Source organism: Sciurus carolinensis, chromosome 4 (assembly GCF_902686445.1).
Source record: "Sciurus carolinensis chromosome 4, mSciCar1.2, whole genome shotgun sequence".
Taxonomy (NCBI): domain Eukaryota; kingdom Metazoa; phylum Chordata; class Mammalia; order Rodentia; family Sciuridae; genus Sciurus; species Sciurus carolinensis.
Window position 1 is genome coordinate 103079557 of NC_062216.1, and position 25146 is coordinate 103104702.

Sequence of the window (25146 nt, forward strand, 5' to 3'; positions counted from 1 at the left end):
CGCACACTAACATAACACTGCAGCCAACATTTTAATACCCGGAGTGCGGAGGAGACATTACAGCCAGCGATACGAATTAAATCGCAGGAACTAATGCCTCCCTTAAATAATTTATTCTCTCTTGGCAGCAAAAAAAAAAAAACGTTACAGCCTCTTCAATTACCCCTCGCCACAAACCATCGCGTGGGTCGAGATCGATGTGACCCGACTCCTATAGTAGCCACCACCTCTGTTTTGCCCGCTCCCGCCGGGTCTGCGCGTGTCACGAAGGGGCCCGCAGCCTCAGGGGCGTCCTGGGCGCCGCGACCCCGGCGGCCCGCGACGCACAGGGTCGGCCCGGGACTCACCGGGTGGAGGTGCCCTTCCGCACATCGCACATCATGCACTTGAAGGCCTCCGCGCTGTTCCGGAAGGTGCAGACGCTACAGTCCCAGTAACCCTCATCCGAGGACGGCTTCGGCTGCCGCTTCGGCCTGCAGGACACAACCGGGACACGACGCAGCGCGGGGTCATCAGCAGGCCGCGCCCGGCGCCCGAGCCCCGGCCGCCCCCGCCCCGCCCCCCGCCCCAATTCCGCGACCCCAGTCCCGCGGGCCCTGGGCGCGCCGCGCTCCGGCTCGGAGGGGGAGGGGACCAGGAAGGGGCAGGGCGCGATCCCAGTCGCACTCGCAGTGGCCGCTACGGTTCTGATACCGAGGGCTGCCGCTTGGGCCGCCGCTGCCGCCATCGTGGCTCCATTGTGGGGTAGCCGACGCCGGCCCCTCACGCGGCAGCGCTCGCGCAGCAGCGGCGCCGCCCCCGTTCTCACCCGGGTGCCTGGGCGGCGAGCGAGGTGGCCGCCTGGAGCCCCGCGCGAAGGCCCTGCCGCCTGCAAGTCCGGGCCCCGGGGCCCAGGCACTGTTACCTGGTGGGGCTCTTCTTGTCTCCCATCGCTTGGCTAGTAACGCACGCCCAGAGTCGCCGCGGCGGCCGCTCTGTTTGTCAATACGAAGGATAATAAGCCGGGCGGAAGCGGGCGGGGGAGGAGAAGGGGGGCGGGGAAGGCCGCACCGCCGAGCTCCGGAGCCGCCGCCGGATCCCACGCAGCCTCCAGCTGTCGGGGAAACTCCTGCCCGGCGCACGTGACCCGCGCCCGCCAACCAGCGGCCGCGCCGGAGACTTCAAACGCGGCCAGCGCGGCCCAGCACCCGCGGTGAGTTAGCGGGCGGGTGGGCGGACCGTGCGGGGGGTGGCTGCTGCGGCCTCGGGCGCCGCAGCCCTGGCCGCCCAGTTTTCCGCTTCCCCTTGCACCCCCGCTGGTGGGGTTGCTGTGCGCTCCTGTGCTGGCCAAGCGTCTGTCCCTCGAGTGGCCGGGGATGCTCCGTCATCCCGCACGAAGCTTGGTCCGAGGCGGGGCTGGCGTTCGGGGGCCATCCCAGCTTGGGACGGGAGTGCCCGCGCAGGGTCTCCAGGTAGAACCGCTTTCCTGATCTCATGCACCCTTGGCTACTCAGGCCCTGGCCCAAGGATACCTGGAGAAGGGCGAAACCCACATTGAGCGCCATTGCTAGATGCTTTCAAACGCTGTCTGGTTTTATGCCCACGAGTGCAGCATCAAGTAGGGATTGTCATTCTTAATTTAAAAGAAACGAAACCGAAGCTCAATAGAGATTAGGTGACTTTAGCTAGGTTACGTAATTAGAAAATGACAAAGCCAAGAGCTTAACCCTGTTTTAATTCCAAAAACATTCTTTTGGCCTCACAGGTCTCTGCAGTAGCTTCTTTTAAAAGAAAATAAATGTTCATAAATCCTTTTATTAAAAATGAGGTTACATATGCCCCGACCGCTGTCTGTTGACTACGGAATGAATACCTTCCTTCTGGCTCCCATTACCTCAACATGCTGGGGGCCTTCATTTAGTACTAGACTCGTAACAACCATCTAACTGGTCTCTGAAGCTCCAGTTCAAATTCCCCAATGCATTCACTAATCCACAACCAGATTAAACATAAAATACAGTTAACATTATGCCACCACTTTAATCAACATCTAAGGACTCCCAGACTCAGCCCTGTACTCAAAAGCCTTTACATGCATTTTTCCTACCTCACCATCAGACAAGGAACCTCCTGACAAAAGACTTGATGAATTTCATCTACAGAACCCTTCCTCCATGCACATGGCTTACTTCATAAAATATAACCCTCTTATGTCTGTTCTATTACCATCAATCGTTTCGTGTTTACATTAAGTTCGCATTCCTGTAAAGTAATAATTTGGTAGCTAAACTACAAAGGAAATAGTAAATCAGAAGTCCCTGTGTTCTTAGCCTGACCCCTGTTCCTTATAGACTGGAAATTTGCTTAATTTCTGTGATTTTCAACTTTTTCATCTATTTGAGGTAGTTATGTGCATAATGATAAAATAACATTCTTTGAGCCCTGTATGTCAGGCACTTTGTAAATCTTACATAAATGCGTATTTTAAAGGGCTTAGAGTCCTCTGGGAATAAAAGACAAAGAACTTAGGACCAAGAAAAGTTGACTTTTCTTCAATGCACAAGCCAGGATTAGAGCTCAAGTACCTTACTAGTCTTGCACCAAATGGTGCTTTCTGATTAACTGAATCATACCAATTTACAGCATCTCTGAACTCATCATACCATCTGTACATTTTGCAAATGTGACTTCTCATGTCTCAGACCCTGATTCAGAACCCAGAAAGCAAGAGGAATATGATTAAGGCAAAGTACATAAGAAAAAGAGATGTACAGCCTAGTTTTAATCTCTCAGTAATGTAATAAGAAAATTTAGTTGTAAGACTGGGGTTGTAGGTCAGTGGTGGAGCACTTGCCTAGCATGGGTGAAGCACTGGGTTGGAGTCTCAGCACCACATAAAAATAAATTAAATAAAAGTCCATCAACAACTAAAAAACATTTTTTAAAAAAAAGAAAGCTTAGGGTTGGGGTTGTGGCTCAGTGATATAGCACTTGTCTTGCTTGTGTGAGGCACTGGGCTCAATTCTCAGCACCACATAAAAATAAATAAAATAAAGGTACTGTGTCCATCTAAAACTAAGAAAAAATTTAAAAGAGAAAGCTTAGTTATAAGTCACTTTATTTTTTCATCTCTAAGAGTTAAATCTTATCACTACTAAGTCCCTTCAAGTCTAGGGCATTTTGATATTTTAAAACTCCTCAAATAGATGGATCAAGGAGACTAACAAGAAATGCTCTACTTGAAAAAGCAATTCCAACAATGTTCTTTGGTCTTGTTCGGTTTCTGGTGCTAGGAATGGAACCCAGGGCCTCAGTACTCCCCAAGCCCAACATTTCATTGTTGTTGTTTTGTGTTTTGTTTTGTTGCTTTGTTTTGCAGTACTAGGTATTAAACCCAAAGGTGCTCCACCACTAAGCTATCTCCCGGACCCTTTTTATTTTTTATTTTAAGATAGGGTTTGGATAGATTGCCCAGACTGGCCTTGAACTTGTAATCCTTCTGCCTCAGCCTCCCAAGCGCTGGAATTACATGCATGTGCCACCATGTCCAGCCTGAAGGATATATTTTAAATCAAAACTAAATCAAGCACTCTAAAAACCCCTAATGCCATAAATCACCATTTCACTAAACTAGAACATCCACTACTAAAAGGTAAATTCTACCTTTAAGTCATAAATTCAAGGAGGACAGGAGCTTTAATTTTTTGTCATTAGTGCATTACCAGTTCCTAGAACATCATGACATATAGTGGGCACTCAATAAATATTCTGAGAATAAATATATAAACTTGTGTCACAATTCTTGAATGAAGTATTTTTCTATAGGTATTTACAACCTGTTAAGTGTACTACATGCAGTGAATGGTCAATAAATGCTGAAATTTTTAACAACCCTTCAAATTATATAATTCACCAAGTCCTTGTGCAAGAACCAGGAACCTAGTTTTTCTAGAGCATAAAAGCATATGCCCTTGCACTGTACCAACTACTTCCTATTTATTGGCATTTCTCTTAGAAAATCTCTGCCTATACTTGTCTTACATGGAGAGAGTAATATAGGAGCTATTTCTATTTCATCATAAAAAGTCACACCCTTTTCTTTAAGTGTTTCTCTGTTATCTGGAAGAGTGAACAGCATACAATAGGGAAGAGTGGCTCAGGTTCTTAACAATTTAGATGTCTTTTAAATACATTAACAGATTTCAGTACTTTAGACATGCAATTCACTAGGGTCACTTGTAAAGTGACACAAGCACTTTAACAATAGTTTTACTAATTCAATAATAGTGTCAAAGTTTTCAAATGATTCACCTTTAAAAATTAATGTGATCCATAGATCAATTGATATAATAATATATATTTCTATCTCAATATACTTCCTAGAATAGAAGAGACAAGAAATTACTGAAGCTATGTATGGAATCCTGTGCACAGATGAACAGGAATTTGTTCTCTGTGGAGGTGAATAAAAACATTGAGCACCTTGTCTTAGTGGAAGAGACAGATTTTATTTTTGTTTGTTATTATTATTTTTGTTTTTGCGATGCTGAGGATAGAACCCAGAACTTCATACACTCTAGGTGTGTCAGTCAACATTTTGTCACTGTGACAACAATGTAGAGAAGGAAAAGTTTATTTTGGCTCACAGTGTCAGAGGTCCAGTCCATGACTGGACACTTCCATTGGTCTGGGTCAAAGGCGAGGCAGAACATCATGGCAGAAGGGCATGGGGAAGGCAAGGTACTCAACTCATGTTGGCCCAGGAAGCACAGAGTGGGGCAGGAAGGAAAGGGCTTCAGGGAAGATGAACCCTTCGAGAGCATCCACCTCTCCCCAGTCCTGTGATTTACAATTTCCAGGCACACCTCACCTGCTTACAGTTACTACCCAGTTAGTCCTTTTCAACTAGAATGTACTTATTAGGTTACAGCTCTAATAATATAATTATTTCATCTCTTGAATTAACACAGGAACTCATGGAGGACACCCATATCCAAATCATAACACAAGTGTTCTATTGCTGTATAACCCCTGCCTCCTCAAGAGATAGATTTGTGGTCCCAGAGACCCCAAGCTATTCTGATTAGTCTTGGGTTCATTAGGCAAACACAACAACTATGATAAAACCCATGTATATTAGTCCCCCTTATCCTTGAGCGATACATTCTAAGACCAGTGGATACCTGAAACCATGGATAATATTAAATCCTATATATCCTGTGTTTTTCCATATATACCTATGGCTAAGTTTATAAACTAGGCACAATAGGAGATAAATATTAAAAATAATAATCAACTGGGTGATTACAGGTTTCAAGTAGCTGGCATTGGAGGTGGCACATGCCTGTAATCCCAGCTACTTGAAAGTCGGAGGCAGGAGTATCTCAGGAGTATCTCAAGTTCAGCTTGTGCAACTTGGGCAAGATGCTGTCTCAAAATAAAATTTAAAGAGGTCTGGGGATGTAACTCAGTGTGGAGTGCTTACCTAGCACACAAGAAGCCCTGGGTTTACTCCTCAGTACCTCAACAACAACAACAATAATAATAAAACACAATTATAATTACATAGTATACTAAAAGTTATGTGAATATGCATTCTCTCCCTCTGTCTCTCAAAATTTCTTATTGTACTGTACTCAACCTTTTTGTGATGATGCAGTGTCTATGTAGTGAAAAGAAATGATGGAATGATATAGGCAATGTGATGTAGGATTAAGCTTAACTAGGTAAGAATTGCTTCAGCACACTGTGATTCTTCAACAGCTGATCTGATAACCAAGACAGCAATCATGTGACTAACACAGTTTAGCATATATGGTGTGGATATATTGGACAAAGGGATAATTCATGCCCCACGTGAAACAGAGCAGGACAGTGTAAGATGTTATCTGATTTCTCAGAACTGTGTGCAATTTAAAATTTATGAAGTGTTTATTTCTGGAATTTTCCATTTAATATTTTTAGCCTATGGTTGACTTTGGGTAACTGAAACAGAGAAAAGCAAAACCACAGATAGAGGGCTGTTATATTAATGCTATATATACCTCTTTGGCAATAGGGTCTAATAACTAAATAAGTGCCATCTTATTTATCAACTGGAATTTTCAAGAAAATGTGGTAACTAAGGGAGAACAAAAGCATCCCTGAGGGGAAAAAAACTCAAAATGAAGCATTACAGTAATAGGGTGAGGACATAGTTCAGCCACAGAACACTTGCCTATCATGCACAAGGCCCTGGGTTTGATCCCTAACACCAGAAGAGGGATAAAAAGTTATAATAGTAAAACAATCACATTTTAAAAGGTTGATCTTTGTGGTATGTGGTTAATTTGTATCTCACTTTGCTTTGGCAAAATGGAGGTACATTTACTGATTTTATTGTATATAAAAGTATGTGTTACCAATTGTATTAATTTCCTAGAGTGCCATAACAAAGCACTGTAGACTGGGTGATTTAAATAACAGAAATTTATTTTCTCACAGTTCTAGAGACTACAATCAAGGTGTCAGCAGGGTTTCTTCTGAGGCCTCTCTCCATGACTGGGAGAGGCCCACTGTCTTCATATGCTCTTCCCTCTGTGCGCATCTGTGTCCTGATCTCTTCTTATTAGGACACTAGTCATTGGATTAGGATCACCTTAATGACCTCATTTTAATTGAATTACTTCTTAAAAGACCCTGTCTCCAAATATTGTCATATTCTGAGGTACTGAGGGCTAGGACTTCAGTAAATGAATTTGGGGAAAGACATAGTCCAGCCCATAATATCAATATAAAAAGTTCAAATATCAGCAAATACTTTTTAAAATTAACATATCTCTTGGGCTGGTGCTGGGGCTCAGTGATGGAACGCTTGCCTCATACACATGAGGCACTAGGTTCCATCCTCAGCACCACATAAAAATAAGTAAAATAAAGGTATTGTGTCCATCTACAACTAAAAAAAATTTTTAAAAAATACCTAGCACATTCCTGTGACATTCATAATTCTCATCTTAAACCCTTAAAGCTAGATATGTTTGGTAAGTAGGACATTTTGTGATTTTCAAAAGGGTAGGACAAATGCTACATCATTACCTCACACTTTGAGTAGGTTCTGAGACAGTGCCCAATTATTGACACATTAATATTTCAGAGAAAGCACAAATATTCACACTAAATGGGAAAATTAAAGCCTATAAATTACCTCACATTTGTTCTACCCAGGATTTGCTGCTAAATTATTATAGGTCAGGTAAAATGTGAAAATGATTTCAATTTTCAGTGCTTTTTGAATTATGGGATTGTGGACAAGGAATGTGGAGCTGTAAGAATTTAAGGAAGAATTAAGATTTAAAATACTAAGTTTTAAAATATCCACATTCATTGACATTTTAAATAAATTCTAAGGATACAACCAGAAGTCATAAAAACTTTCTTCATGGAGACTATCATTGTAATTATTTTAAGAAACATTGAAAATAACCTACATGTCCATCTGAAGGGGAATAGTTGCACAAATTATGATCTAACCAAAAATTTGGATTTTAACAGTCATTAAAAACAACATTGGTGGTCTCCAGCACCACACACACACACACACACAAACACAAATATTAATGAAGAATTTGTGACAAAAATCAATGCTTATGCTGCAAAGTAAAAAAAAATGCAGAATATGCAATTGAATGTACAAGATAGACTAAAGTGGGCTGGGGAGATAGCTCAGCTGGTAGAGTGCTTGCCTTGCAAGCACAAGGCCCTGAGTTCGATCCCCAGTACCGCAAAAAAAAAAAAAAAAAAAAAAAAAAAAAAAAAAAAAGATAGACTAAAGTATATTTAAAAAACAGAAAAAAACTCGAAGGAAACACACCAAGATATTAATGGTAGTTTGTCAGTGTCTTGATTTCTTTTTACCACACTATGATCCTTTTCTAAAGTTTGCTCCCAGCCTATGTACCCTCTTTACACTTAACTCTCTCTCCCTATAGTCTACTCCTTTCTTCTCATAGGTCTCTATTTCACCCCATGGTCTGGCCTTCATTAACAGCATCACTGACCAGGTTTCTATTCCTCCTACTTTTCCTCTTTACTACAAACCAACCCAGCCTAGCTTCAAGGTAGCTTCTTATTTACATACATTGGCTCTTATCTGCCTTGCTTAAATCCATAAAGTAGTGTGAAGGGGACATAATATTCATCACTGAAAGTTGACCTTGAGCAGGGAGTCGGGATACCTTGTTTCAAGACTTTACCCCCACACCTATAAAGAGGAAGCACTGGCCCACTGGTGGTGGTGTCTCAGATAGAGTCATGTAAAGCTTGTATTGCAAGTATGGGAAAACTGTAAACTGGATTCTGCTTTTGCCAAAGAAAGGAATTGCTGTGCTGAGGTAATAATCCAAGGAACAGAAAGAGGACTGAAAGCCAACAAGAAGCAGATAGCAAAGCAGCATAGACCCTTTTTTCTCCAGCTTTACACAATCTACTTCTAACACCTGCTACTGGCCGAGTCTGCTGGAGCAAATTCATAAAGCAGAGCATCAGCCCTAATCTCACCAAGTGGACTGTAGAGTAGGGGCTGGGTTTGGGGCAGAGATGACCTCTTTTGATGGCTCAGCATCCACACAAACTTTTCCACATATATTTGAACTTGTCTAGAACATGAACTGTCTACCTTTCCCCCTGTATGCAACCATCCTATGAATAAAGACATTCTCACCCTCCTCACCAAAGTGAGGAGACACTACATCCCAACAGTAATTCTATCCTTCTCTGGAATCAACCACACCACCCATTTCTACACTATTTTAAATTTAGTTACTTTTTAAATTCAGTTACAATCTTATCTTGTTTTCTCTTACCTAAGGACTAAATTTTCAGTTTAACCTCTAACAGAATTTGTATTAAGTAATAAAAGGAAAAAGAAGAAGAAAAAAATAGTTCATATTTACAAACACTTGTGTTTCATATTTATGCACACACAAAAAGTAATGAAGAAAATGTGTGTAGCTGCTACAATCCTTCTTTCTGTAACTTACCATGGAACCATAGATGATATGTAAACCTTTTTCTCACTAGCTATTCCATGTTTCTTTTCATTTACTTGAACCCTTAACTAGTCTGAGTTCTTTACCTGCTGAGTTGACCCAAACCTTCAGTCCTGAAGAGTCTGAATGCTCAGTAGTCCTGACTTGGTTTGGTTGCTAAAGTTCCCATGAACTTTTACAACTGGACATTGAAGTACTAGGAGGGGCTTTCAGGAACACTTGGGCAGAAGACATATCATTTTTCCCCTCATAGTATATCAGCAAATCAAGTTTACCTACTTTTTTTTGTACCAGAGGTTGAATGTAGGGGTGCTTAACCAATGAGCCACATCCCCAGCCCTTTTTTATCTTTATTTTAGCCAGGGTTTCTTTAAGTTGCTTAGGGCCCAAGTTGCTGAGGCTAGCTTTGAACCTGCAATCCTTCTGTATCAGCCCCCTGCATCAATCCCCAGTGGGGATTATGGGCGTGTGCCACCTCCAATTTTATCTTTTTTGACAGGTTCAACCACCCCATCCAATAAAGCAGCTCCTTTGTTTACCTGTTGGTTCGGTAGTACGAGAAGAACTAAATATCCAAGTGGTAGTTTTGTTTTCCAATTTTGTTGAGCGTGGCTATAATCCCAGCAACTCAGGATGCTGAGGCAGGAGGATGGTAAATTCAAGGGTGTCTCAACATTTAGCAAGACCCTCAGCAACTTAGCAAGACCCTGTCTCAAATTTTAAAAAAGTAAAAGGACTGCAGATGTAACTCAGTAGTAAAGTTCTCCTGGGTTCAATCCCCAGTACAGGGTTAGGGAGACTATCTTCCAATTCAGCTGAACCTTGTTGTAGACTCACAGAAGCATCCCATTCCTGAGAACCAAAATCTCCGTTCAAGTAGAGTTCAATGTTGTGGGTATGGAAAGCAAAAATTCTGCAAAGAAGTATGGTAATAAGAAGAGTGATAACCATTTTCAATCCCCTGATTCCTATACTTATTCTGCCTATGGGAAAGACAGAACCATGTATTGGCCTCTGATTCAAAACATACACTGCATCTTGTAAAACAGCATCATGAATTCTATCAGAATGTTTTCTCCAAATCAACTGAATCCTCAGTAAACCATTCCACTGTTCTTTTAGGCCAGGTGATTCTGGCAGATGGAGTATATGGTATGCCTTGTGAGTTTCATGGGCGTGAGACCATTGCTACACTTCTTTTGATGTGAAGTAAGTTCATTAATTAGAAGCAATGTTGGGCAGAATATGATGAAAATGAATAAAGCATTTTATGAGTCCATGAGTAGTGGTGCCAACAGAAGCATAGGCAGGGAAGGCAAATCCATATCCAGAATCTGTGTTCATTATAATGAAATTCTTTCCATAATGGAAATGCTCCAATGTAATGAACCAATCACAAGACAGTTGATTTGTACCCTCCAAGGAGGTGTGCCAAATAGGAGACCCAGAGTTGGTTTGTGCCTTTGGATCCTTAGGCACTCTGAAGTAGCAATGTAGCAAGGCTACAAGGTCAGCCTTAGTAAGAATATCATATTAGGCTTAGCCCATGCAAAGCCTCTATTCCAAACAACAAGACCACTTAGTACCTGAATCCATTGAGAAAACACTAGGGAGACTGGGGAAAGTGATGGACATTAAGAAAGTGAATCACCAGGTGCTCTCATGTCTTTTTTTTTTTTGTGTGTGGTACTGGGGATCGAACTCAGGGCCTTGTGCTTACAAGGCAAGCACTCTACCAGCTGAGCTATCTCCCCAGCCCTGCTCTCATGTCTTTAATCCCAGTAACTGGGGAGGCTAAAACAGGAAGATCGCAAGTTCTAGGCCAGCCTCAGCAATTAAGACCTTGTCTCAAAATAAAAACAAATATATACAAAGGGCAGGAGGTAGTTCAGTTGTAAAGTGCCCCTGGATTCAAACCCTATGGGGGGAGACACACACACACACATACACAGAGAGAGAGAGAGGAAAGAGAGAGAGAGGAGGGAGAGAGAGAGAGACCATTTACTTAATCACTGGAAGCTTTCTTTTCAGTTGTCCTTTGGTAAGTAGTTGCATAGGACACAAACATATTCATGTTCTATTGCCCATTCTGAAAGATTTATCCACATACCTCTTTTGTACTCCTGGTATAAATTTTTAAATCTTGTCCTATCTGGTTTTCTTGCTATCTAGCTCAAATGTTAGCTAGATTGATTCAGTGTAGATGCATATTTCTGACCCAAGTTTCAGTCCAGACGAAGTGGACAAATTGCTCTAAATTATACTTCTTGGGAGAATTTTCCTCTACTATTGTCTTCAAGGCCACCTCTCATTGGAACCACCTCTGGCTGGTGGCAGCATATCATGTAGAACCATTTCTAAACCAGGTCTGATATTTCTCCCTCTTCAATTGATCAGTTGTAAAACTTATAAAAGCAATAGATGTGGACTGAGGAAAAGGAAGGTCACTCTTAATGGATCCTTCATGCTATTATTTGCCCTCCATTTCTGCTTATGTTCTAGATTTTATTCACCTTTTCCATGGGATGACAGATTGCTTCCCTGACATGCAACCTTATGGATTGGTTCAGGTAACTCTCATTTCAGAAGGGGTAACTCAATTAGTATGGTCACTTGAATTGATATCCCCTGGTCAGGCATTCAGTCTCTGCACCAGGCAAACAGAAGATATGGGCCTATCTCAAAAGGATAGTCATCTGGGGCTAGGGTGTGGTTCAGTGGTAGAGCACTTGCCTATCTATGCCTGAGGCCTGCGTTCGATCTTCTGCAACACAACAACTAAAGAGTAGCCCTCTGTAGAAGAGGGCATAGATTTGCTCCAAAACCCTAGAAGTCTATACTATGATTTTCTTTGGTGCAAGGATATCTGCTCACTATGTAATAAAGTGAGTGTTTTATGTGTATGGTTGGGTATTAAATATCACCATCCTCACTAGTAATTTTTATGTTCACATTGGAAATCTTTTGTTAAAACTATGTTCTTTTATCTTCTGGACTTGCTCAAAAGTCTGTTTTGGTGTCTATTATTCTCATTACTTTATGTGAATTTTTCTTTGTATTTCACTTCTCTCACCTTTTCAATTGATCTTTTCCATGTTTTCCTCATTTTTGATGGTTCTATATGACACACCATATTCTCCTTAGGTTTTCTATTCTTTCTCACTTCAACTTGTCTTTTTAAATATTTTTTTAGTCATCCATGGACTTTTATTTTATTTATTTATGTGGTGCTGAGGATTGAACCCAGTGCCTCACACATGCTAGGCAAGTGCTCTTCCACTGGGCCACACCCCAGCCCTCACTTCTACTTTATCTCTGCATTTTCTTACTGATTTCAGTTTATTTCTACTATCTTGTATTAGTGTCATTTAAAGTGTTTAGCACATGCCCTAGGGATCAGATTTTCATATTTATCCTTGTATTGCCTATAGGATCCCAATGGAAAAAAAAAAAACAGTGTATGTGAATATGTACAATAGTATAGTTAGATTAGTTGCTGAGAAGTCAAAATTTTAAGTTCAGTATCCCTAAAAATCAGAAAGGGTCTCAAAGTGAAAAAATTCTTGGTTTTCTACAGTTACACTGCATCACTAACTCTGAGCGCCCTGGTATATCTGCATCTTTAGATATTTTAGAGTTTAGGGAGAGCAATTCTATGTGCAAATCTCACAGCCAAGAAAGCCAATGGGTGGTGTGTTTCTTATTAAAAAACAACAACAACAAAAAAAAAAAACAGCATTTTAATAAACTCCAGTTATAAAGATTTCATCCATAATTACATATTAAGTGATTTTATATCTTCTAGCACAAAATATAAATATTTTAGCTACACTTAGAACCCCTAGTAAGGTCAAATATATTTTAAATGTTCTTATGTGAATACGTTTGACCCAGAAATGTCTATTGTAACACATATGAAAAATTTGCAAGTACCTAAAATCTCTCTGTCAATAAATAGCACAAACACAGCTGCAATATCAGATTTCTCAGTAGGGAAAACATTTCCTTGAGATACAATCTTGGATAGTGATATTTAAGGAGAAATTTCAATCTGTTGTCATATATATCTTCATTAAAAAACAGAAGTCCAGTGATTCTTACAAGAATTTCTTGCAACAAACACCAATATTGCAATTCAAATAATACATTTTATTAATATATTGTATTCTAGACACAAACATATTTTATCATGCAAGTAATACATTTAAGCAATTTTTTTTTTTTTTTTTTTTTTGGTGCCAGGAATTGAACCCAGAGGCATTTAACCACTGAGTCACATTCCTAGCCCTTTTTTATTTTGAGACAGGGCCCTGCCGAGTTACTTAGTTGCTGAGGCTGGTTTTGAACTTGCAATCCTCCTGCCTTAGCCTTCTGAGCCATTGGGATTATAAGCATGTGCCACCGTGCCCAACTCAAATAAAATTTTACATGTTATATGTCACTTAACATTCCTCAAATTAAATAACTTTTTAAAATTTAGTATAAATAAATTTTGGCAGTGAGCAAAATCCAGCAGTTAAGGGTATTATCCATAACTACATTTCCTGAATTAAAAAATCTGACTCTTGGGCTGGGGAGATAACTTAGTTGGTAGAGTACTTCCCTTGTAAGTACAAGGCCCTGGGTTCAATCCCCAGCACCTCAAAAAAAAAAAAAAAAAAAAAAAAAATCTGACTCTAGTAGCAGGTACATGGGCACATGTTTCTGCCACTTGGTTGGCTGAGGCATGAGGATCGCAAGTTCAAGGGCAGACTCTGCTATTTAAGGAGACTCTGTCTCACAATAAAAAATAAAAAGGCCTGAGGATGTAACTCAGTGGTAGAGTGCCCCTCGGTTCAATCCCAAGTATGAGGGGAAAATTCTGACCCTGAGAGTTACTAGTTGTGTACCCTTGTGCAATTACTTAATATGTGCCTCAGCTTTCACATCTATAAAATGGTGTTTATAACAATATATATTTATAGGACTGTTACGAGTGTTAAACCAATTTGTATGTATAAAGTCATTAGAAAAAATGCCCAGCATTCATAAATAATATCTAAGTGCCAGGGGCTTTTCTGAGGTAGCTCAGAAGAATGACTAGAGCCAGACAGGATATTTTGGGGGTGGGGGAGGGTACCAGGAATTGAACTCAGGGGCACTCGACCACTGAGCCACATTTTTTTGTATTTTATTTAGAGTCAGGGTCTCACTGAGTTGCTTAGCTCCTTGCTTTTGCTGAGGCTGGCTTTGAACTCACAATCCTCCTGCCTCAGCCACCTGAGCTGCTAGGATTACAGGTGTGCATAACCACGCCCAGCCAGACAGAGTTTTTAATCTCTGTCGTACCATTTACTGTCTGAATAATACTGGCCAAATTACTTAACCTTCTGTACCTCAGTTTCTCATTTAGAAAATGACCATGATAATAGTACGTGTATTGTGGAATTATTATGGGTTGGTATACATGAAATACTTTGTCTAGTACACAATAAGTTCTGCACAGACATTTTGCTTTTGCCAGCAGTCCTTCCTTGCTCACCTGAGTGCCCCTGGGGTTTGAAAAAAGCATTGCTTGTTTATTCCAGAGTCATGAAAGCCCAAACAGCTTAGTGGAATTATTAGACAGCCCATTTTCCCCAACTCACTGAATATGTGCATGGGGTAGCCAATTACTCGAATTCCTTCTGCCTAGAGTCTCCTGTTCCCCCTGCCAAGTAACCATAAATTTGCAGATTAAAACAAAACAAAACAAACAACTTTATGCCAGGCCTGATGGCACATGCCTGTAATCCTGATGACTTGGAAGGCTGAAGCAGGAGGATCAGAAGTTTGAGGACAGCCTGGAAAACTTAGCAAGACTCTGTCTAAATTTTTTAAAAATTATTTAAAGGGTTAGAGATGTGGTTCAGTGGTAGGGTGCCCCTGGGTTCAATCCCCAGTATCGTAAAAACAAAAGCAAATTAAAAGAAAGAGGAAGAAGAAGCAGGAGAGGAAGAGGAAGCAACAGCAGCAGAAGATTGTTCTCAAAAATCTCTTATGTCCCATCCAGTTATACAGTGCTAAAATTCTAGCATTATATCTACATGATCCATGGTGTAGCCTAAGAGACAGAGATGGAATCTTAGTTTCTATTTAAATCAAGGCCATAGTTCTAATACCTTTATTGGTACCAGCTGACTAAACTGTAGATCTCAACAAATCCTTTAATTTCTTGTTATGAGGATAAAAAGAACCAAAATAAATTGTGATTTTTATAAATATATGTATTTCTTTTTTTATTCACTTTTTGTTCTTTGTTGATATACATGATAGTAGAGTGAATGTGTTTTGACATATTACACATCCATGGTGTATAACTTCCCATTCTTGTGGTTGTTCATGATGTGGAGTTAAATTGATAGTGTATTCATATATGAACATAGGAAAGTTATGTCTAATTCATTCTACTGTCTGAATATATGTATTTCTATGACTAAATTGTTATAAAACTCCTGAATTACTTTGAAATAACAAAATTTCATAGTTTGAATATGTCTAAAATCTTTACAGATCCAAGCATAAATTTTATTTATTTAAAAAAATTTTTTTAGGTGTTGATAGATCTTTTTTTATATGTGGTGCTGCAAATCAAACCCAGTGGCTCACACATGCTAGGCAAGCGCTGTACTGCTGAGCCACAGCCCTGCCCCCTCAAGCATAAATTTTAAGTTTAAATGAGGAAATACATATGTATCTAAAAGTTCTTTGTAGAGTTACTATATTTTACAAATGCAAAATGTGATCCCTTGTACAATCAATCCAGTCTTAATAGAAGAGTTTTAGAATAATAATTTGTGGAGATGGGAATCTCTGGTTATTTTGCAAGCATGTAGAAGTCCTTGATTCCAAACTGACATGAAAGTATTTCTAGTTGATAAGATGTTCAAGTAAGATTTCGTGTATATGAAGTCATGCCAGTTGCTAGGAAGATAAGCAGCTTTACTTTGATGGTTTTGAGTCTCCACATTTGCTTTTGGCTCCTCTGCCAGAGGCACATATTCCCCAGCCCCCAATAAGTTTCTATGATATTTTTTATAGCAAGGCATTTTTTCACTACCTTTTTACTTTTATCAGATAGCAGAATGACTAATCTGTTGACAAACTTTGTTCATCAATTATTATGGTTCCTAGTATATCATGTAGTGTAAATCTATAGTATTTAATATATGACTTGGGTTTATCTTTGTAGCAATATAGCGATTCATTTACAACATTTATTTATTTATTTATTTATTTATTTATTTATTACCAGGGATTGAACCCAGGGGCACTTAAACACTGAAACCACATCCCCAGCCCTTTTTAATTTTGTATTTTGAGACAAGATCTCTCTAAGTTGCTTAGGGCCTTACTAAGTTGCTGAGGTTGGCTTTGAACTTTCAGTCCTTCTGCTTTAGCCTTCCAGACCACTGGGATTACAGCTGTACACCACCATGCCTGACTACTATGCATATTTGAATGATAATTTTTGGTGAAGAACATTGTCATGCCTAGCATACTGTTTATAACAAAAGCACATCTCTTCATCTCCTCTGCTGCATCTGTTTTGATAAATTTCTCCATCATATATTCATTGTTTTAGAAGTCATACCAATAGGTCTCCAGGATTATTATTAACCCGGCTTTCATTATCACATATGTGATTTTTAAAAATTATATACCAATTCAATACAATAAAATTCACTCTTCTATGAATTTTGACAGATGCACACAGTCATATAATCACCACCACAGTCAAAATATAGAACAGTTTCACTGCCCAAAAACCTCTCCTCATGCTGCTGCTTTGTGCTCAAGTCTTCCCCCAACTTTAATCACCAGCAGCTACAGATCTGTTTTCCCACCCAGAGTTATCTTTTCCAGAATGTCATAAAAATGGAATCATAGAGAATGTAGCCTTTTCCTCTATTTGATTATTTTTTCACTTAGAATAATGAATTAGAGATTCCTCAATGTTGTTTCTTCTATCAATAATTTGTTCCCCTTTGTTGCTGAGTCATATTCTACCATGTGTACACACCCCACTGGTTATCCATTCCCCAGTATAAGGGCATCTGGGTTTTTTCCAGGGGTTGTTGATTATGGATAAAGCATTTGTATGCAGGACTTTGGGTGAATATAAGGTATTGTTGCTCTGTGTAAATATTTTAGTGTGGGATTGCTAGGTCACATGGTATTTTATGTTTAGGTTTATAAGAAACTGCCAAACTTTTTCACAAATTGGCTGTATGTTTTGCATTCCCACCAGCTATGTATGAGAGTTCCAAATATTCACCGACATTTGGTGCTGTCAGTCTTGTTTTGTTTTATAGTCATTCTTGTGGCTATGTAGCAGCACCTTATTGTGATATCTAATTTGTGTTTTCTTTCTCTTTCTTTCTTTCTCCTTTTCTCCCCTACCCCAGCCCTTTCCTTCTTTCTCTCCTCTGTTGAACATAGGTACTTTACTACTGAACTACATCCCCAGTCCATTTTATTTTTTATTTTGAGAAAGGGTCTCACTAACTCACTGAGACTGACCTCAAACTTTCAATCCTCCTGCTTCAGCCTTCTGAGTCTCTGGAATTACAGGTGTGCACCACCATCCTTAGCTAACCTCTATTTCCTTCATGGTAAATTGTGTTGAGCATTTTTTCATGAGATTAGCCATCTAAGTATGGCATTTATTCAAAACTCTTTATTACCTAAAAAATTAGGTTGTCTTCTTATCATTGAGGTTATTAAAAATTAAGATAAAATATCCATGATATTTAACTTTTTACTCATTTGTAGGTACATAATTCAGTGGCATTAAATACATTTCCAATGTTGTATAACCATCACCACTATCTATATCAACTTTTTCATCATCCCCATCAATAATACATACTTTTTTTATCATACATGTACATAAGGTAATGATGTCTGTCTCATTCCACCATTTTTCATACCCACCTCCTTCTCATTTCCCTCTACATAAAGTTCCTCCCTTCTTCTCTCACCCCTCATACCCCTACCCCCATTATGTATCATCATCCACTCATCAGGGAAAACATTCGACCTTTGGTTTTCTGGGATTGGCTTATTTCACTTAGCAAGATATTCTCCAATTCCATCTGTTTATCTGCAAATACCATAATATTATTCTTTTTTATGACTGAATAATATTCCATTGTGTATATATACCAGTTTTTTTATTGATTCATCTGTTGAAGGGCATCTAAGTTGGTTCCACAATCTAGCTTTTGTGAATTGAGCTGCTATAAACATTGATGTGGCTGCGTTACTGTAGTATGCTCATTTTAAGTCCTTTGGGTGAAACCAAGGAGTGGGATAACTGAGTCAAAAAGTGGGTCCATTCCAAGTTTTCTGAGGATTCTCCACAATGCTTTCCAGAGTGGCTGCACCATTTGCAACTCCACAAGCAATGTAAAAGTGTGCCTTTTTCCCCACATCCACACCAACATCTGTTATTGTTTGTGTTCTTGATAATAGCCATTCTAATTGGAGTAAGGTGAAATCTTAGAGTTGTTTTAATTTGCATTTGTACTTGTTAAATAATAACCCCTTCTCCCCAGTCTCTGGTAACCTCTATTATACTTTGTATCTCCATTAATTTTCCTGATCTTGGTAACTCATAAGTGAAATCACACAATATTTATACTTTTATGTTTGGATCATTTCATTGAGCACACTGTTTTTGAAGTTCATCCATGTTGTAGCTTACAACAAAATTGCATTCCTTTTTATGACTGAATAACATCCCACTGGGATCTAATTATTGATCTTAAGAGTTATTTTATGTTATATTTACAAGTCCTTTATAAGATACATAATTTGTAAATATTTTCTCCCACATGGTTGCTTGTCTTTTTATTTTCTTTGAGGTCTTTCAAAGAGGAATTCATGGGGCTGGGGATATAGCTCAGTTGGTAAAGTGCTTGCCTCGCAAGCACAAGGCCCAGGGTTCAAATCTCCAGCACCGCAAAAAAAAAAAAAAAGAGGAATTCATTTAGGGCTGGGGGTTAACTCAGTGGCAGCTTGAAACCCTGCCTGGGTTTGATTCCCAATCTTGTAGGATTAAAAAAAAAAAAAAAAGGAGTAAATTTTAATTATCATGAAGTACAGTGTATTAGTTTCCTTTTTAGGACTGTATTTTTGATGCCATATTTAAGAATTCTGTTAACCCAATATCATAAAGATTTTCTCTTATGTGTTTTTAAAGTTTTACCTTTAAGTCTACGATTCATTTTAAACAAATTTTTACTTGAAGTTTCAGGTAGGGATCAAGTTTATGTTTTGTGGGTGGATCCAATTGTTCCCATACAATGTGTTGAAAATACTATTCTTTCTCCTTTGAATTGCCTTTGCACTATTGTCAAAGTCAATTGGCCACATTTGGGAGGGACAATGTTATTTTCCTTTGATGGTATGTCTATCCTTTTGCCAAAATCACACTGTCTTGATTACTGTACATTTATAGTAAATGTTGAAATCAGATAGTGTGTCTTCTTTCTCCTTTTTCAAAATTGTCTCAGCTATCTGAGTTCCTTTTCCTTTACAAATAAATTCTAGAATTGGCTTGTTGCTATCTACAAGAAATCCTACTGAGATTTTGACTGAGATTAGGATGAATCTATAAATCAATTTGGTCAGAACTGACATCTAATATTTCTGATACTGAAACAAATCCTTCACTTCCACTAAATAAAAATAATGTTGTCTAATCTTGGCTAACTTAATAAAGCCATTAGAAATGAAGTTCTTGTTGTACTGTTTTAATTGTTTGCAGGCAATTTCATGTTGTAATGGATTACTTTCTGTTATTAAGTTTCAGTGATACGGAGTTATGGACTTTTTAATTTATTGGTTTAGTTAGTAGTATTGTTATTATTAAATGGTGATTGGTTTTTCTTTGATTTTTCTTTCTTTTGATATATTACAGACATTAAAAGAGCAATTAAATAAATTTAAAAGTTACTGGTACCTTAGATGGAATAGTATTTATATCATCACCAAATGTAGAAGAGATACAAAGTACTCAAAATTTTTTGTTTCTGGATAGTCACATCGGGTCCCAAATAACATTGAGGGATGAGCATTCTTCAAATTAATACATTCTCTCCTTTCAGCCACTCAGTGAAAGAACACTTTATAACCATATCATTCCCATCTGGCCAGGTCTTTCTTTTCTTCTTTTTTTTTTTTTCGTACCAGGGATTGAACCCAGGGGCTCTTAATCACTGAACCACATCCCATCCCTGGCTTTTTTTTTTTTTTGAGACTGGGTCTGGATACTGAGGCTGGCTTTAAACTTAAGATCCTCCTGCCTCAGCCTACTGAACTGCTGCAATTGCATGCATGCACCACCATGTCTGGTTATGACCAGATCTTTCTTGAGAAGCTGGAACCATAGGACATGCAAGGCAAAAGACTCTTGACAGTGATAAAGACAGCCTCATCCATCTGATATCATCTGAGGTCTTAGCCTGGTGCTGTTTTGAATCTCAAAGCCAATTAGTTCTATAATTTGACTCATCACTATCATCATCCTTATCACCTTTATAATTGCAAACCATGATCTACTCTTGCACCAACACTTATATTCTATCCTGTCTTTCAAAATACTGCTGACATACTACTGCTTTTTACAGTTGATCTTCTTTATCTGCAGATTCCAAAGCTTTGAATTCAACTAACTGTGGATCAAAATTATTTGGGAAGCCAGGCCTTTTAAATACAGTGACTCTGAAGGCTAAGGCTGAATTGGAAGGTTGGAGTAGAAAGTTGGAGGTCCTCCTGGGCTACTTAACTAGACGCTATCTCAAAATGAAATGAAATAATGGCTGGGGATATAGCTCAGTGGTAGAGAAGCCCTGGGTTCAAATCTCAGACTTCAGGGGGAAAAAAAGAGAGAGAAGAATGTGTCTGTACTGAACATGTTCAGACTTTTTTCTTGTAATTATATCCTAAACAATACAGTATAACAACTATGTACATAGCATTTATAATATTAGGTATTATAAGTAATCAAGAAATGATTTAAAGTATACAAGAGAGGGCTGGGGATGTGACTCAGTGGTAGAGTGCTTGCCTATCATGGGTGAGGCACTGGGTTCAGTTCTCAGTACCACATAAAAATGAATAAATAAAATAAAGGTATAAAAAAAGAATATTTTTTTTAAAAGATGAAAACTTTTTTTAAAAAAAGTGTACAAGAGACAACAAGTCCCCCCATTATGTACAAATTTAAATTTAATGCACCAACAAGAAAGATGGAAAAAGTAAAAAAAAAAAAAAGAAAAGAAAAAAGTATGCAGGAGGTTATGTATATATTAGATACAAATACCAACTGAGTATCCCTAATCTAAAAATTTGAAATCTGAAATGTTCCAAAATCTGAAACTCTGAGTATTCATATGATGCCACATTTGATCAATACCTGATCTCATTAGAGGTCACAGTCAAAACACAGGTGCACTAAAAATAGTATATAAAATACTTTCAAGCCAAAAGGTGCATATGAAACATAAATGATATCTTACTATATATTTGCAAATATTCCAAAATCTGAAAAAACACCCAAATTTGAAACACTTATGGTCCCAAGCATTTTGGATTAGGCATACTCAGCCTACATCATGACATTGTGTATAAGGGACCCGAACATCCATGGATTTTGGTATTCACAAGTGTGAGGGGCCTGTAACCAATTCCTCATCAAGAGATGAGTATACTTCTCCCCAGTAATTCATTCTCCTACTGGAAATTACCCACCCACTCTAAGCCCTTTTACTCTGACTTTTGGAGCACTCCCCACAAACCCTTTTCTCAAAAACATTGCATTTCCTATAAAGTGTGTTCATCTTTGAATTGTCTGTATGGTGGCACATGCCTGTGATTCCAACAACTTGGGAGGAAGAGGCAGGAGGATCCCAAGTTCAAGGTCAGACTTAGCAACTTAGTGAGACCCTAAGCAACTTAGCAAGACCCTGTCTCAAAATATAAAAAGGGCTGGGGGGATGTGGTTCAGTGGTAAAGCAACCCTGAGTTTGATTCCCATTACCAAAAAAAAAAAAAAAAAAAAAAAAAAGTTGAATTGCCTGTTAGAAAGCTTAAGTCCACTTTTGTGAATGAACTACTTCTTTCTCCATCGTATAATCTTGTTCCTTTGGATTATCTCCAATACTATTTTTTTAAGTCACCATATTTTAAAAATCTTTGTAAAACCTCCATGGTACCCTTTAAACAACATGAAGTTATAATAAATGAATAGTCTTTTGCTTGCACTAATTGCCTAACACAAATCTATTCTCCTTTACTAGCAGTGAAATGGAAAAGAACCACAGTAACGCCATTTTATTCTGACCTGACTCCATTTTGTGCTTGCTTAAAATGTTTTCTTTTCAGCCTCCCGAAGCTGTATCTATGTTGACAGTACAGTAGGACCTTCCCTCGTCCCTGTCTATGGTCCTGATGTATAACAAAATGACTCTGAAATGAATAATCAAAACAATTCTCTCATGTAGTCAAAATATCCGTCTCAACAAGGTCTTTCTGACCTACGTGTGCCTCAATTGTTCTTTTAGGTTTTGAGGTTTTTGCCTTTATGAACTCTGTACTTCCAAATTTCAGGTGCTGGGAGTTCTTTGAGGCACTAGCCTGCTCCCAGCCGCTTGCCTGGCATGCTCATTAAAGGACTTTTAGAACCTTTTTTTTTTTTCCCTTTCAATTTAGCTAAATATGTGTAGTGGTTTGTAATTCTTGAGCACTCCATAAGAGCAGAACACTCATTTTACTTGGAACATCTGTGGGCCCCATATCAAACAATTTTGATTTTTCAGGCTCCCTTCAAGCTTGGAGTGGTCTGTTTTGTGGTATTTGGCAATGATACGTAAAGAGACGTTTACTTCAGAGTTTCCAGGAAAACTATTACTTTACTATTAAAAGGGGCAGTCTCAAGCTGCACACTCTTTTACCTTCACTTCTTCCTGTTCATAAGTAGAACATGATGGCTGGCATTACTGAAGTTGTCTTGGTACTGTGAAAGCCACAGGTCAAGAATGATGTCACAGGAAGTAAGCAGGATTCTTCCCTAATGATCTCAGGAATCTTCAACAATACCACCCCTGAAATGCTTATTTTTAGATTTTTATATCATAAAATCAATAAATTGCCTGATTTGATTAATCTGCTCTAGCTTGAGATTCCATTGGATACTACTAAAAGCAAATCTAATGCTCATACTTACTATCTCCGTTTCCCTAGTGCATGTGCCTCCTCTTCCCTTGTCTTCACTAGCTGCCTTCTTATCACAGTATGCCTACTACAACCCATTGAGAAGGGGCTGTTCATCCTCTCACACCCCATGAAAAAAAGGCCATGGAGGTATCAAGTAAGAGAGACACTTTCGCTTTAAGAAGTGACCATATCCATCCCTGGCACAAAGTGGAGTGCGTGGCTATCAGGGTAAGCGTGGAACCCTTGGGACAAATATCAGCAAAGTGTCATTTTAAAAGTACTACAGCCTGCTAGATGCAATGGTGCATGCCCCTATTTCAATGACTTTGGAGGATGAGACAGAAGGATCACAAGTTCAAGGCCAGTCTGGCCAATTTGTAAGAACTTATCTCAAAATAAAAAATAAAAAGGGCTGGGAATGTAGTTCAGTGGTAGAGCAGCCTGGATTCAATCCCAGTACTCACCCCCCGACACACAAAGAAAGTGCTACAACCCGATAAAGTTTTTGCCAAAGTTAAAAAGAGTCTGCTCCCCATCCCAAGAGAGGGTCTGTGTGAGTGAACTGAGAATCAACAAAAGAAGCCATGGCCACTGGGAAAAATGAATCATCACACACATGCAGTTGGATAAACACAGGTTAAGAACCTGAACAAACAAAAAATATTGTCTGCTCTAAACACCCATGAGGCCCAGAGAGCATGATGTCATAACAGTATCAATCAGGTAAGAACTTTCTGTGTCCCCTATCCTTTTGTCCTTCCTGATGCTACAGCCCTCAAGAGGCTCAGAAGCTATGAGCATCAAGCTGAGGGAGGAGAAATAGAGAAAACTAGTTTCCTCTCCTTTTCCAGGTGTGGGGAGGTTGCCCGATGCAGGCTCTGACTGTGGGAGAGAAAAGGATTTCATTCTAAATCAATTTTACATTATGAATCTTAAAAAGAACTGGTCACACCAATTTCCACATTCAGACTGTGTTTTATGACCACCCTCAAGCCACATCTCCATCCTTTTTTACTTTATTTTGAGACAGGGCCATTGAACTTGCAATGCTCCCACCTCAGCCTCTCAAGTACCTGGGATTACAGGCATACACTACTATATGTAGCTATATTTTGTGACTTAAAGTGAATGGAAGAGTATTTTCTAAGAGAAACGTAAGAAGTCATGGAGACCAGGCACAATAGCACACCTCTGTATCCCAGCTGCCCAGGAGGTTGAGGCAGGAGGATGGAAAGTTCATAGCCAACCTGGGCAATTTAGTGAGACCCCATCTCCAAAATGAAATTTACACTGGATGTAAGGTATACGCCTTAATCTTAGTGATATGGGGTCAGGGAGAGGTACTGAGAGGCATAAGGATCACAAGTTGGAGGCCAGCCTCAACAACAAGGACTTGGGAAGTAGCTTAGTGGTAAAGTACCCATGAGTTCAATCCCAAGTACCAGGGGGGAAAAAAAATTAAAAAGGGCTAGAATGGTTTAGTGATATAGCTAAGTAGTAAAGTGCCCCTGGGTTTAATTTCCAGAACCTGAAGTGGGGCAAAAAGAGAAAGTCATAGAGGTTTCTTGGAACTCTCCAGGGGCCATCAAATCTACTTCCCTCACTTAATAAATTAAAGACCCAGTTGTCAAATGCATGAAATTAGTTGATTAATTATAACCCTTAGGTTGGGCTTATTAAATGATAAGGTTATAATTTTTACTTTGGTTCTGATATTTCTAGGGATTTAAAGTGGAGAAGATGGTGGAGAGTTTGAATAATCCCATCTTTTTATCTCTGAACTCTTATATTCCTTTGTTCTGGTGTTTGAAAATTACCATTTTTCCAATACTCTTATTCTTTTCCAGATTCTTCTGGGAATTTTTTTCTCTGATTTCTCCCAAATCAGACTCCCTTT

At 39.1% G+C, this 25146-nt stretch overlaps 1 protein-coding gene and 1 long non-coding RNA gene across 12 annotated transcripts in view; one reads left to right on the forward strand and one right to left on the reverse strand.

Annotated features, from left to right (window-relative positions):
- The window catches only part of Yaf2 (YY1 associated factor 2), a 68855-nt gene extending 67496 nt beyond the window's left edge, over positions 1-1359 (reverse strand). For 3 of the 10 annotated variants that reach the window (XR_007108271.1, XR_007108272.1, XR_007108273.1), the window contains exons 1-2: positions 905-1359; positions 348-473 (exon numbers count right to left, since the gene is read on the reverse strand). Coding sequence is in view for 7 of the 10 variants with exons in the window: in XM_047548939.1 (XP_047404895.1) it covers positions 348-473; positions 905-930 (152 nt within the window). In the remaining 3 variants the exon portion in view is untranslated. Of the gene's footprint in view, positions 1-347; positions 474-693; positions 757-808 lie in introns of those variants that run through there. The other 7 variants (XM_047548940.1, XM_047548939.1, XM_047548945.1 and 4 more) reach the window with 6 other exon arrangements.
- Positions 251-25146, forward strand: part of LOC124982386 (uncharacterized) — a 50699-nt gene continuing 25803 nt past the window's right edge. For both annotated transcript variants that reach the window (XR_007108275.1, XR_007108274.1), the window contains exon 1: positions 251-1192. This is a non-coding gene — a long non-coding RNA (uncharacterized LOC124982386). The remainder of the gene's footprint in view (positions 1193-25146) is intronic.